Genomic DNA, 14,669 nt, shown 5'->3' with positions numbered 1-14,669 from the left:
GACCTGTCAATACCCTCCCCTCATAAGAATACGGAGAGGATGTGCTGTGTTATTAGATTAGCCAGCGAGTTACAAAGAAACTCTGATTAACATAAGGTTGATGAACTCCAGTCAAATTCTGTTAAAGATTAAAGCAGAGGACAGTTCCTGCTGCAAATCACTGCATTTAAAAAAATGTTTAGAAAAATGACAAATTGTGTGCAGTTTGTTTAATCATGTGTTATGGCCCAGCATTGAAGAAAAAAAAAATGTGATTACTGACACTGCAATAGGCATACGTTCAAGATGTTTTAATAATGATTCTACTTTCACACAATAACAAAATGGTTGGTGTGTGTGTTTGCGTGTGCTATTAAACTTGGTCCAGATCCTGGCACTACAGCTGGAATTAATTTTTTTTAATGGTAGCTTAGAGCCTAATTCAGAGCACGCTTTGAAGGAAAGTAAATGAAAAAACTGGACGAAGGTCCTTCTTGCTCAACTTGATGTGGGTACAGCTGGTTACTTTAGGTCTTGTGTTGTTATTAGCTCTTGAGTGGCATAAGGTGATTCAGCTCGCTGTGGGCAGAAAATTCTTGTATGACTCAGAAAATTAAGGTTTCACAAACATTTTATGAACTTATTTGTGCCAGCAATGTTCAGGGAACAGTGCTGCAAAAATCTCTGTGGTGTGCAATACTGCCAGTGCTGTGTAAAATCGTAACCAAGTAGGTCAGGCTGGTAGGTTGTGTAATTTGTTTTTAATGCATTTATTGTTTACACTCGGACATGTGGATCTAAATATATGTAATATGGCGTGTGTATAACTATGTTGTTTTCAAATGCAGCTATGTTTAGTCTTAGAAAAATTTCCCTGAGGCAACCATAAAGCATGTCTTCTGTCTCTTGCATGAGGGTTCAATGTATTTCACTGAGGAAAAATAAGGTCTCATTCTTGTTATAAATGTAGCCTCTAAATTTTAACTAGTATAAAAAATTCTCGTTTGGTTTCCTGGATATCACTGCTAATTATTTTTGCTTACCAGCACTTCTGGTTGGAGTGTTTGTATGAGTCCTAAAGAGCCTGGTGGGATGTGTATCTAACGGAGGCTGTGTGTTTAATGGCCTGAATCTGAGGATGAAGAGAGTAATTGAGTGAAAAAATTAACACTGAAGAACCAGAGCATCAATCCTGCCTTTCAGTATCCAACTGAACTGATGGACCTTGGTGTTTCTCATAAGCAACTGCTGGTGAGGAAAGGAAATGGTTAATGACGATGGTTGTGGTAAATGTTTTGTGCTTTGGCTTTACTGTTTGGAACAAGTCAGATCAGAATACTAATCAGAAACAAACTGAATTCATCTCATCCATCCATCCACCAATATGATTGATCTAGGATCTTCTGATTAACAGTTTGTTTCAAATAATCATTTCCAACCAGACCATGCTGCACAACTTACAATACTTACCGTTGCTAATGGGTTTAAACAGAAATCAGACCCATATAGGAGCATTTGAGTGCTGTTATTTAATAGAACATTGGCAATTTAGACTAAATCAAAGTCATGCCAACATCCAAACACTCTGTCCCAGTTTTCTTGTTCAGAAATATTTGAACGAAGCCTATAAAGTCAATTTCACACCACTTTAGTGTGTAGCATCTGACTTCCATTAGGCCTGTAATGGGTTTACTCTTTGTGAACCCAGAAATGATTCAGAAACTAATTCAAAAACTTGTCAAAAAATAATTTTGAAGACAAAAAAAGGAAAGCTTTTGAAAAATGAAAGGGATTTTTTGGATAGTTAAAATTCTATTGAGATTAGATTAGATTAGATAAAACTTTAGTGATCCCTTTGGGAGGGTTCCCTCAGGGAAATTAAGATTCCAGCAGCATCATTCCAGATAAACAGAGAAAAGAAATAGAGAAACTGTAATGGAAATTTCTAATAAACACTTCAGAACGCGGGCGGCATGGTGGTGTAGTGGTTAGCGCTGTCGCCTCACAGCAAGAAGGTCCTGGGTTCGAGCCCTGGGGCTGGCGAGGGCCTTTCTGTGTGGAGTTTGCATGTTCTCCCCGTGTCCGCGTGGGTTTCCTCCGGGTGCTCCGGTTTCCCCCACAGTCCAAAGACATGCAGGTTAGGCTAACTGGTGACTCTAAATTGACCGTAGGTGTGAATGTGAGTGTGAATGGTTGTCTGTGTCTATGTGTCAGCCCTGTGATGACCTGGCGACTTGTCCAGGGTGTACCCCGCCTTTCGCCCGTAGTCAGCTGGGATAGGCTCCTGCGACCCTGTAGAAGGATAAAGCGGCTAGAGATAATGAGATGAGACTTCAGAACGCTTAGCAGTTGTCTTTTCAGTCATTTATTATGGTAAATCATATAAACAGATATTTAAAATAGGAAAGGAAAAAGAAGGAGAAAAGAAGACACCACTTCTGATGCCGAGAGTACGCGCACTCTGAGTTGTGTTTTAGTGGCTGTTATCTATTATACTCTAAAGGCATTCGCTTACTGCTTGCATCTTCACGTGATTGGCTCAAGATTTTCTATGAAGCTTTGTTAAAGCGTGCACCTGGCGTGCTCTGGTATGTGCAGGCGGATGCGTAGTTATGGAGAACTCAGGCACTCTGCTTATCACCACCAAGGCCACAGAAAGGCGGTTACAGCATTGGAAAATCAACTTTTCTCAGTACACTAAGCCACTTGAGCTCAACACACAGAAATACAGAGAACAGGAATGTTCATTCACTAAATTTCCTTCACAAAACCCACCCAGAAGCGAACATTTGCGAACATCAATCAAATGTTCACAGAATGTTTGTTTATTGTTCAGCAAGTTTGCGAACGTTCATGTAATGTTCATGATGTTTGTGTAATATCTGCATGGAAGCAAACATGTTTGCATAACATGTTCAGTGTATTTGCGGACATTCATATAATGTTCATGTTGTATGTGTATAGCTTGCCTCTAAATAAAAGTATATACTCCATGAAGCTATTATGATATTTTTTAATTCCTTTGAACAAAATTAAATTGCATAATTAAAAAATAAATATGATTGCTAGCTTATGTCACTTCTATGTGCAGAAAATTTTTGCTATGAGGCATAAAATTCGTGTGATGTGTGGCTTCGATTTCTTCTACCAAAAAATTGTATGGAAATTTCAAATAATAATTCATGGTTTGAATCTTATAAAATATTTTTAATGGTGTTATTCGAGTATGTCAGCATAATTGACATGGTGTATTAACGTATCTTATTTCATGGCATGTTTTCATTATAATTTGTTAATTGTTATGCTTGTGTTTAGAGAGTTATTAAAAGAAACTTCATAAAAAGTTACATTTTATGATTTTACTACAGATATCAGAGTCAGCTTAATTGACACGGCGTATTATAAAACTTGAAAATAAATGCTTGTATAGTTTATAATTATATCTTATGCTTATAAAATTAATGTACAACCCCGATTCCAAAAAAGTTGGGACATATTTTATTCAGAATAGAACATAGATGACATATCAAATGTTTAAACTGAGAAAATGTATCATTTAAAGAGAAAAATTAGGTGATTTTAAATTTCATGACAACAACACATCTCAAAAAAGTTGGGACAAGGCGATGTTTACCACTGTGAGACATCCCCTTTTCTCTTTACAACAGTCTGTAAACGTCTGGGGACTGAGGAGACAAGTTGCTCAAGTTTAGGGATAGGAATGTTAACCCATTCTTGTCTAATGTAGGATTCTAGTTGCTCAACTGTCTTAGGTCTTTTTTGTCGTATCTTCCGTTTTATGATGCGCCAAATGTTTTCTATGGGTGAAAGATCTGGACTGCAGGCTGGCCAGTTCAGTACCCGGACCCTTCTTCTACGCAGCCATGATGCTGTAATTGATGCAGTATGTGGTTTGGCATTGTCATGTTGGAAAATGCAAGGTCTTCCCTGAAAGAGACGTCGTCTAGATGGGAGCATATGTTGCTCTAGAACCTGGATATACCTTTCAGCATTGATGGTGTCTTTCCAGATGTGTAAGCTGCCCATGCCACACACACTAATGCAACCCCATACCATCAGAGATGCAGGCTTCTGAACTGAGCGCTGATAACAACTCGGGTCGTCCTTCTCTTCTTTAGTCCGAATGACACGGCGTCCCTGATTTCCATAAAGAACTTCAAATTTTGATTCGTCTGACCACAGAACAGTTTTCCACTTTGCCACAGTCCATTTTAAATGAGCCTTGGCCCAGAGAAAAGACGTCTGCGCTTCTGGATCATGTTTAGATACGGCTTCTTCTTTGAACTATAGAGTTTTAGCTGTCAATGGTGGACAGCACGGTGAATTGTGTTCACAGATAATGTTCTCTGGAAATATTCCTGAGCCCATTTTGTGATTTCCAATACAGAAGCATGCCTGTATGTGATGCAGTGCCGTCTAAGGGCCCGAAGATCACGGGCACCCACTATGGTTTTCCAGCCTTGACCCTTACGCACAGAGATTCTTCCAGATTCTCTGAATCTTTTGATGATATTATGCACTGTAGATGATATGTTCAAACTCTTTGCAATTTTACACTGTCGAACTCCTTTCTGATATTGCTCCACTATTTGCCGGCGCAGAATTAGGGGGATTGGTGATCCTCTTCCCATCTTTACTTCTGAGAGCCGCTGCCACTCCAAGATGCTCTTTTTATACCCAGTCATGTTAATGACCTATTGCCAATTGACCTAATGAGTTGCAATTTGGTCCTCCAGCTGTTCCTTTTTTGTACCTTCAACTTTTCCAGCCTCTTACTGCCCCTGTCCCAACTTTTTTGAGATGTGTTGCTGTCATGAAATTTCAAATGAGCCAATATTTGGCATGAAATTTCAAAATGTCTCACTTTCGACATTTGATATGTTGTCTGTGTTCTATTGTGAATACAATATCAGTTTTTGAGATTTGTAAATTATTGCATTCCGTTTTTATTTACAATTTGTACTTTGTCCCAACTTTTTTGGAATCGGGGTTGTATATGTAGCGAGGAATTTTTTTTTTTAGCAAATTTAGCCTATGCTACGTTTTTAAACGATATTCATATACATATGAAACCATTACTTGAAACTTCATTTTTAAAATTAAAAATAAAAACCAAAATATTTTTGTTGGTGACAGTTAGAGGTCTAATATTATGGACTCTGTACATACCTCATTACATGAACCCTAATTATGATTTTTAATGGCTTAGCTGTTATTTTTAATTTTTATTTTATATTTTGAATGTTTACATGTTATATTTGGAATATTTCTGCACCAGCCCCCAACTTTAACTGTGCTCAATAAAACTTAAATAAAATAAAATAAATATGTAAATAAATAAAGTAATTAATTTCGCATACAGATAGGCCTACAAACGGCTGACAAAATGTTGCAATTACACTTTAACAGACATGTAGGCCTACAACAGGTCGGGTGCATAGGCCCTAAGTGAAACTGCAATTAGGCCTATAGTATAGAATTTACATGTTGACAATCATATCATACGTTCAATACCCCATAAAAGTGTCTGGAGGATACCCAGACGGTTCCGGACTGCCCCGGACGGTATGCGCCTGCGCACAGTCTTGGAGTTGACTTCCCGTTGCCATTTTGTTGATCAAGACCGACTTGAAATTGAGCCAATTTGTGGATTAAAGTCTAGTGCCATCAGGTAAGAAATATCTATTACCACACTTTAAAACACGCTAGAAACATTATCTGCATGTCGTGGTTTTACGTAGGTCTACATATTATAATTATTGTCTTTGTTATTACGTTATTACGGAAGACTATTGCTGCCACACTCAAAAAAGAAATTGGCTTAGTATCAAGTAATTACATATAAACTTTATTGTTATAACAATATCTTATCACGTTTTTACAATATATTTATCATGTAATAACACGATACCACGTTATTTCATGATAAATTATCAGGTTATTTCATGACATTTTCATGTAATAACTAGTGCTGTCAAAAATGTCGCGTTATTAACACGTTAACTTGACTCAATTTTAATGGCGATAATTTTTTTATCGCGAGATTAACGCTCTGTGACATGATGTAGGTTTTTCATAAGCTTTTGAAACTGCCAGGAACTTGGAACAGAGACTTCGCTTAGAAAACCGATAGCAGCTAGACTGTAATGCCCCGCACAGCCAGAGTCCTCTGCCCTCCTCCCCCAAAGAACCAGCGCGGGCAGGGCGCGCTAGTAGAGATGGGATTTATGGCTCTTTGATAGGATCCGCATCTTTGTGATCCGTTCTTTGAAAAGAGCCGTTCAAAAGACTGGCTCATTTGGCCCTTTTTAAATATTTATTCAGTTTTAAGAAGACAGCGTCTAAAGAAGCCAGATCCCTCTGAACTGTAAACTCAATGCTATCCCAGAAATCCTTCCTGTAATATGCAAATTTGGCCGCCTCTGATTAGACAGCGCGACGCATCAACAGGCAGAAAGTGTAAAAGTACAAAATGTGTTAAGTGAGCTGAAACAGTAAAGATCAGATTCAATGCAATATTTATCAACGAACAACTTAAAGTTAATATAATAGTGTACTTTATATTAGAACCCCGATTCCAAAAAAGTTGGGACAAAGTACAAATTGTAAATAAAAACGGAATGCAATAATTTACAAATCTCAAAAACTGATATTGTATTCACAATAGAACATAGACAACATATCAAATGTCGAAAGTGAGACATTTTGAAATTTCATGCCAAATATTGGCTCATTTGAAATTTCATGACAGCAACACATCTCAAAAAAGTTGGGACGGGGCAATAAGAGGCTGGAAAGTTAAAAGGTACAAAAAAGGAACAGCTGGAGGACCAAATTGCAACTCATTAGGTCAATTGGCAATAGGTCATTAACATGACTGGGTATAAAAAGAGCATCTTGGAGTGGCAGCGGCTCTCAGAAGTAAAGATGGGAAGAGGATCACCAATCCCCCTAATTCTGCGCTGACAAATAATGGAGCAATGTCAGAAAGGAGTTTGACAGTGTAAAATTGCAAAGAGTTTGAACATATCATCATCTACAGTGCATAATATCATCAAAAGATTCAGAGAATCTGGAAGAATCTCTGTGCGTAAGGGTCAAGGCCGGAAAACCATACTGGGTGCCCATGATCTTCGGGTCCTTAGGTGGCACTGCATCACATACCGGCATGCTTCTGTATTGGAAATCACAAAATGGGCTCAGGAATATTTCCAGAGAACATTATCTGTGAACACAATTCACCGTGCCATCCACCGTTGCCAGCTAAAACTCTATAGTTCAAAGAAGAAGCTGTCTCTAAACATGATCAAGAAGCGCAGACATCTTCTCTGGGCCAAGGCTCATTTAAAATGGGCTGTGGCCAAGTGGAAAACTGTTCTGTGGTCAGACGAATCAAAATGTGAAGTTCTTTATGGAAATCAGGGACGCCGTGTCATTCGGACTAAAGAGGAGAAGGACGACCCAAGTTGTTATCAGCGCTCAGTTCAGAAGCCTGCATCTCTGATGGTATGGGGTTGCATTAGTGCGTGTGGCATGGGCAGCTTACACATCTGGAAAGACACCATCAATGCTGAAAGGTACATCCAGGTTCTAGAGCAACATATGCTCCCATCCAGACGACGTCTCTTTCAGGGAAGACCTTGCATTTTCCAACATGACAATGCCATACCACATACTGCATCAATTACAGCATCATGGCTGCATAAAAGAAGGGTCCGGGTACTGAACTGGCCAGCCTGCAGTCCAGATCTTTCACCCATAGAAAACATTTGGCGCATCATAAAACGAAAGATACGACAAAAAAGACCTAAGACAGTTGAGCAACTAGAATCCTACATTAGACAAGAATGGGTTAACATTCCTATCCCTAAACTTGAGCAACTTGTCTCCTCAGTCCCCAGATGTTTACAGACTGTTGTAAAGAGAAAAGGGGATGTCTCACAGTGGTAAACATGGCCTTGTCCCAACTTTGAGATGTGTTGTTGTCATGAAATTTAAAATCACCTAATTTTTCTCTTTAAATGACACATTTTCTCAGTTTAAACATTTGATGTCATCTATGTTCTATTCTGAATAAAATATGGAATTTTGAAACTTCCACATCATTGCTTTCTGTTTTTATTTACAACTTGTACTTTGTCCCAACTTTTTTGGAATCGGGGTTGTATAATCAAGCATGTCAAGCCTACTGTCACTGTGTAACCTGTCTCTGAGTTGTAGACTAACTCAAGCAGTAGATCACTTCACTCATGGTTCTCTTGCTAGCCCCGCGCCTCGGGACGAAGAGCCACGGTGCTCGGCTTAGGTTTCACTTTGCAGTGGCTGTGTCAAGACGTGTTATGCTTTGCAATAAAAAAAAAAAAAAAAAAACAACACATTGGTACAAAGCAAGCCCATTCACTTTTTTATGCTGATAAGAGAATTACACTGGTTTTTCATGTGACAAAAATGTGTGATTAAATTGCGATTAATCGCGAGTTAACTATGATAGTCGCGACATTAATCGCGATTAAATATATTTTAATCGCTTGACAGCACTAGTAATAACGTGAAAACGCCTTATCAAGAAATAACGTGAAAGTATGGTTTAACGTCATAGGCTAGACTACTTCCATTAAAAGCAGACGGCCTAGCCTAGCCTACTGTATAACTTTGGTCGAGCAAAAACACAGAGCAAAAACATGGCTGAATCCTGAATGACTCAGTTTTGTATAAATAGGGGACTACATAGGCGGCAAAATTTAGTTTTTTCCCGCCATGGAAGTGCACTTGTATACCGAGGAGGAAGAAATTTGCATTACAGCCGTGAACGAGGATTCAAAATGGCGCCTCGGCTCAGTTTTCCCTTTCTCCTCAGTATACAAGTTTGCACAAAATTTAATGTTCTAACTGGTCAAATGCTATTCCTCCACAGCATGTCTCATTTTGAAGCTAATGCTGACCTGATCAGTTCCCGAGGAAAGAAAAAGAAGAAAGTAGCTGGTGACAGTGATGCTGGTGTAGAAAACAAAGTCCAGCAGAAAACTACGTAAAATGATTGGAAAAGATGTAAGTTTCCTAAAACATGGAGTTCGGACTTAATACGGGTGTGGAAAAGTTGTTGGTGTCATTTGAAAATTTTGTTGGGAGTCCTCACACTATGTATAGAAAAATCCAATTCTATACATAGTAATTAGTATGATGGCCAACAACAAAAATTTCAGCTAAATATTATTACTGTCTCATCTCATTATCTCTAGCCGCTTTATCCTGTTCTACAGGGTCGCAGGCAAGCTGGAGCCTATCCCAGCTGACTACGGGCGAAAGGCGGGGTACACCCTGGACAAGTCGCCAGGTCATCACAGGGCTGACACATAGACACAGACAACCATTCACACCTACGGTCAATTTAGAGTCACCAGTTAACCTAACCTGCATGTCTTTGGACTGTGGGGGAAACCGGAGCACCCGGAGGAAACCCACGTGGACACGGGGAGAACATGCAAACTCCACACAGAAAGGCCCTCGCCGGCCACGAGGCTCGAACCTGGACCTTCTTGCTGTGAGGCGACAGTGCTAACCACTACACCACCGTGCCGCCTATTATTACTGTATAACAAAAAATTCAGACAATTCTAGAAAAAAAAAAAAAAATATATATATATATATATATATATATATATATATATATATATATATATTTTTTTTTTTTTTTTTTCCATGAAAAACATTTAGCATGGGGGGGGTTTAAAATGCCGGGGGTGTCATTTTACCACTTTAGTGACACCAGGTCATTTCACTATGGGGTCAGAATACTATACCACGCTGGCATTGGAGAATTTCATAAATAGAAAACTGAAAATATTCTAAAATGTATAAAAATTATACAAAACACTCCAACCACAGAAAATGTGTTTATAAATTTCAAAAGGCAAATTTTATACATTCTATACATTGCACATTATTGAAATATGAAACAAAATCCTTTGTAAATAAAACTTATTTTCTTTCATAATCATACAAGAAATGTTGAATTGTTTTGCAGAAGGAATGGTGCCTCTTCTATTTTCATGTGGCAGAAAGATCCTTGTACAGTGTCCCAAAATCATGGGTGTCTGCCTTCAACAACCTGAAGAAGCCTTTAGGTGATGGGCGTTATGAAATATTCCATAAGTGTTGGTGGCCAACAGAAGACAGCAGTGAGGCTACTGCATCCACAATGAAGATGCTAGTAAGAAACTGTTCTGAACCGGACTTCAACCAATGGACACAACGCAGAGGCAAGTCGTCGGGAACATTCCTTGAATTAGAAAAGTGTGAGGCAGCGCTTGCTAAACGAGAAGGAATATCAACAACGGAAAGTGAAAACAATGGAGAGGAGTCTACAGCAGAGATATCAACACCAGGGAGAGCTGAGGCAAAAAGCCAAGATGATGTGGTTGATCATGCTAATGAAACAGCAGGTTGGTATTAATTCAGAAAATGTGACCATTTTAATTCATTTGACAAATATTTCTGTTTGTGTTTGCATGATATAAATATAAGAAAAAAGTGTATCCTTCCTCTATGTACATAACTTTTCATGACCATGATTAAAATATATACTGTCTGTTACTAGGTGTTCAGTAAATTGATGTTTAAATAATATATATGTTAGTGCACAGACAGAGACTTTATGAAAATAAGTTTATGATTCCGTTATTTTTTTGCATTGCCACAACTGTCTTGTACTGTTTGTGTGTGAATATTTAATTATTGATAGTAACTTTGGTTAGCGCCATAGAAAGTTTTGCATGTGTAAGTATTTTGTTTGTTTGCGCTTTACAATTGTGATCAATAATAATAATTGTTTTTGATTATTGTTTGTTTTTCTTTCCAAAAGCAACCATGCCTGCTGTCAGAAGAGTTACTAAACCAGTGAATTCTCCATCCGACCAATCGGCTGCTGTCAGAAGAGTTACTAAACCAGTGAATTCTCCATCCGACCAATCGGTTGAGCCTGAGCCGAAAAACATGCCTACAGTTGAATCACACCAACAGCCCGATCCGTCTATATCGGAGAATAGTAGTGAATCCACAGGTTTGTATCATTATGGTTAAATGAGATTGTACAGTGTCTTGTGCTGTTAATTCTAAAATTCACCTACAACAAGCAAAATATTCAAACATTTCTAGTAAGAAATATTCCGTAGATTTTGAATATAATTTGAAAATACAGTAAAATCTGCCAGTAATTAAGCTGTTTATACTAAATTTCCTTCCATAAAGAAATAATTTACAGGCCCTGTCACTTAATAAACATGTTTATTTATTACTGATATAAAGTTTTAGAATTCCTTATATAAAAACTCAATTTCTATGTCCCTTGCATAATGTTTCATCTATTAGCATAATAAAAGATGAAAAGATTGGGGTAGAGTTTGTTTTGTTTCAAGCGGAGATTTAGTAATGTTTATGTTTATCCGGCGTATTGTTTGCAAGTCATTATTGGAATAAAACATTGAATTTTAAAACATTCATAAAGTTTGTTTTACTTCATTTTTAGTTCTCAATATTGGAGAGTAAGCCTCTAATACAATCATAAAAATTGTAGGCCCACTGCCTGTATGGAAATATCCAGATCCCCTGTGAATAGCAGCTCCCTGGTGTGGCTGGATGGACACCTGCTACAAATGTTCATAGAATGTTCTGCTTCAACTGTTCATATGATGTTTGTGAACATTTGTATAACGTTCATATAATGATGTTCGCATACGAACATTACCTGTCCTCATTCTTTGTTCGTGCAATATTCGTTTCATGTTCGCGAACAATTCTATGCGAACGTTCTAAAATCATTACAAAAATGTTCTGTTTCCGGGTGGGAAAACTTCTAGATAAATTAAAATAAATTAAGTATTTACATATACAAATATAAAAGAATAAGATATGGGGAAGAGAGGAAGGGGGGAGGGTGGAGAAGTGGGGTTAGGGTAAGTGTGGGTGGGTGGGTGGGTGGGGGGGGAGCAGGAAAGATATTGCACTTTATATTGCACATTATCCGGTATTGCTTATTGTTAGGCTAGGCTACTGCTCCTTCCCGTCCTCTGTCCTCCTGTTATCCCTACTCCCCCCCCAGAGAGGAGTTGTACAGTCTGATGGCGTGAGGGACAAAGGAGTTTTTGAGTCTGTTCGTCCTGCACTTGGGAAGGAGCATTCTGTCACTGAACAGGCTCCTCTGGTTGCTGATGACGGTGTGCAGAGGGTGACTGGCATCGTCCATGATGTTCAATAGTTTGTTCATAGACCTCTTCTCTGCCACCGTCACCAGAGAGTCCAGCTTCATGCCGACCACAGAGCCGGCCCGCCTGATCAGTTTGTCCAGCCTGGATGTGTCCGTCTTGGATGTGCTGCTCCCCCAGCACACCACGGTGTAAAACAGGACACTGGCAACCACAGACTGATAGAACATCCACAGGAGTTTCCTGCAGATGTTAAAAGGACCACAGCCTCCTAAGGAAGTATAGTCTGCTCTGTCCCTTCCTGTATAAGTGATTGGTGTTGCAAGTCCAGTCCAGCTTGCTATCCAGCCACAGTCTGAGGTACTTGTAGGAATCCACAGCCTCCACCTCGACTCCCTCGATCAAAACTGGTCGTGACCTTGGTCTGAACCTCCCAAAGTCAATGACCAGCTCCTTGGTCTTCGAGGCGTTGAGCTGCAGATGGTTCCTGTTGCACCACACAGCAAAGTCCCTCACCAGGCTCCTATACTCCTCCTCTCTGTCGTCACTGATACACCCAACGATGGCTGTGCCATCGGCAAACTTCTGAATGTGACCTGGGGTGCTCTGGTGCTGCTAATTACAGTGTCAGACGTAATGTCCTTCAGCCTGACGTACTGCGGCCTGTCAGTGAGGTAGCTGGAGATCCAGGTGACCAGGCAGGGGTCCACTCGCATCCTGTTCAGTTTGTCCTGAAGCAACAGGGGCTGGATGGTGTTGAAGGCACTCGAGAAGTCCAAGAAGAGGATCCTCACTGTGCCATTTCCCTTATCCAGATGCGAGTGGGCTTGGTGTAGCAGGTAGAGGATGGTGTCTTCCACACCAACACCTGCCCAGTACACAAACTGCAGACAGTCCTGGGCATGTTGTACCTGGGGTCTGAAGAGGCTGAGGAAGAGCCGCTCCAACGTCTTCATCAGATGAGAAGTGAGTGCCACTGGTCGGAAGTCGTTCAGCTCGCTGGGCCAATTCTTTTTCGGAACTGGAACGATACATGATGTCTTCCAGAGGGTTGGCACTCTCCCCAGCTGCAGGCTGAAGTTGAAGATGCGTTGGAGTGGTTCACCCAGTTCAGCAGCACAGGTGTTCAGTAGTCGTGGACACACCTTGTCCGGGCCTGCTGCTTTCCTGGGGTGAAGCTTCCTCAGTTGACCTCTGACCTGGTCTGCAGTAATAAATGGAGGAGTTTGTGTTGAGGTGGGGGAGGAGGGGGCTGCTGTGATGACTGGGGGGAGGTGTGTTGAGGGAAGAAGGAGAGATGGCTGCAGTGAGGGAGAGGGTGGGGGGACGTGGGCTGGTTGAACCAATTGAAAAAGTCATTCAACTCATTCGCCCTCTCCACTGTCCCCTCAATGACTCTGGTCTTTGTATTGTGGCCTGTGATGGTTTTCACACCTTCCCAGACCTCCCTCATGCTGTTCTCCTTCAGCTTCTGCTCCATCTTTCTCCTGGAGCTGTCCTTAGCTTCCCTCACGCAGCGTTTCACCTCCTGCTGTGCTGCTTTCATTGCCTCCCTATCCCTGCTCCTGAAGGCGGCCTTCTTCCTGTTGAGGACAGCTTTGACTTCCTGTGTTACCCATGGCTTGTTATTAGAGTAACACCGTACAGTCTTAGCGGGGGAGACCACGTCTGCACAGAAGTTGAGGTAATCTGTCAGACAATGTGTCATGTCCTCACAGTGTGAGCTAAGCAGCACATCCCAGTCCGTGATGTCATAGCAGTCTCTGAGGACATCTTCCATTTCAGGGGACCACCTCCTGATGGAGCTAGTTGTTGCAGGCTGCCTTTGAACCAGGGGGGTGTACTTCGGCTGTAGAAGAACCAGGTTGTGGTCAGACTTCCCTAGTGGGGGGAAGGGTGTGACTCTGTATGCATCCCTCACATTAGCATACAGCAAGTCAATTGTCCTGTTGTTCCTTGTTGGACAATCCACAGCCTGGTAAAAAGCAGCCAAAGTAGAGTCCAAAGTAGCGTGATTAAAGTCCCCAGAAATGATGATAAATGCCTCAGGGTGCTGTGTCTGCAGCCTTGCTGTGACAGAGTGAATCCTCTCACATGCAGCAGCTGCGTCTGCCCTCAGAGGGATGTAAACACAGATGGTGATCACGTGACTGAACTCCCTCGGCAGATAATATGGCCACAGGCTAACGGCTAGCAGCTCCAAGTCTGGGCAACATAAAACTGCCTTTATGGATATATGTCCCAGGTTACACCAGCGGTTGTTAACATAAATGATGAGTCCCCCACCTTTACTTTTCCCGCATGTGTTAGTGTCTCTGTCGGCTCTCACAGCAGTGAATCCCCGCAGGTCCACGTTAGCATCCGGTACAAGGTGTGTTAACCATGTCTCCATAAAGATAAATAAGCTGCTCTCCCAGTAAATTCGCTAGTTGTTCAGAGCGGAAAGCTCGTCAACTTTATTCGGCAGCA

At 40.7% G+C, this 14,669-nt stretch overlaps 1 protein-coding gene across 2 annotated transcripts; it reads left to right on the top strand.

Moving 5' to 3' along the window:
* Positions 1 to 1,143: 1,143 nt before the first annotated feature.
* On the top strand, positions 1,144 to 11,116 carry LOC132894350 (uncharacterized). Of its 2 annotated transcripts, XM_060934047.1 has the most exons (4): positions 1,144 to 1,230; positions 8,915 to 9,048; positions 10,025 to 10,442; positions 10,862 to 11,116. In XM_060934047.1, exons 2-4 carry the CDS (start codon positions 9,034 to 9,036, stop codon positions 11,077 to 11,079), a joined length of 651 nt encoding a protein of 216 aa, XP_060790030.1. In that variant the 5' UTR covers positions 1,144 to 1,230; positions 8,915 to 9,033; the 3' UTR covers positions 11,080 to 11,116. The 2 variants fall into 2 exon arrangements, with proteins under 2 accessions (XP_060790030.1, XP_060790031.1); XM_060934048.1 differs by lacking the exon at positions 1,144 to 1,230 and having other exon boundaries at positions 8,604 to 9,048.
* The last annotated feature ends 3,553 nt before the right edge of the window (positions 11,117 to 14,669 follow it).

This window comes from Neoarius graeffei, chromosome 11, assembly GCF_027579695.1.
Source record: "Neoarius graeffei isolate fNeoGra1 chromosome 11, fNeoGra1.pri, whole genome shotgun sequence".
In the NCBI taxonomy this organism is placed as follows: Eukaryota; Metazoa; Chordata; class Actinopteri; order Siluriformes; family Ariidae; genus Neoarius; species Neoarius graeffei.
Note: the sequence above shows the minus strand (reverse complement) of the source record. Positions and strands in the feature narration are given on the sequence as shown.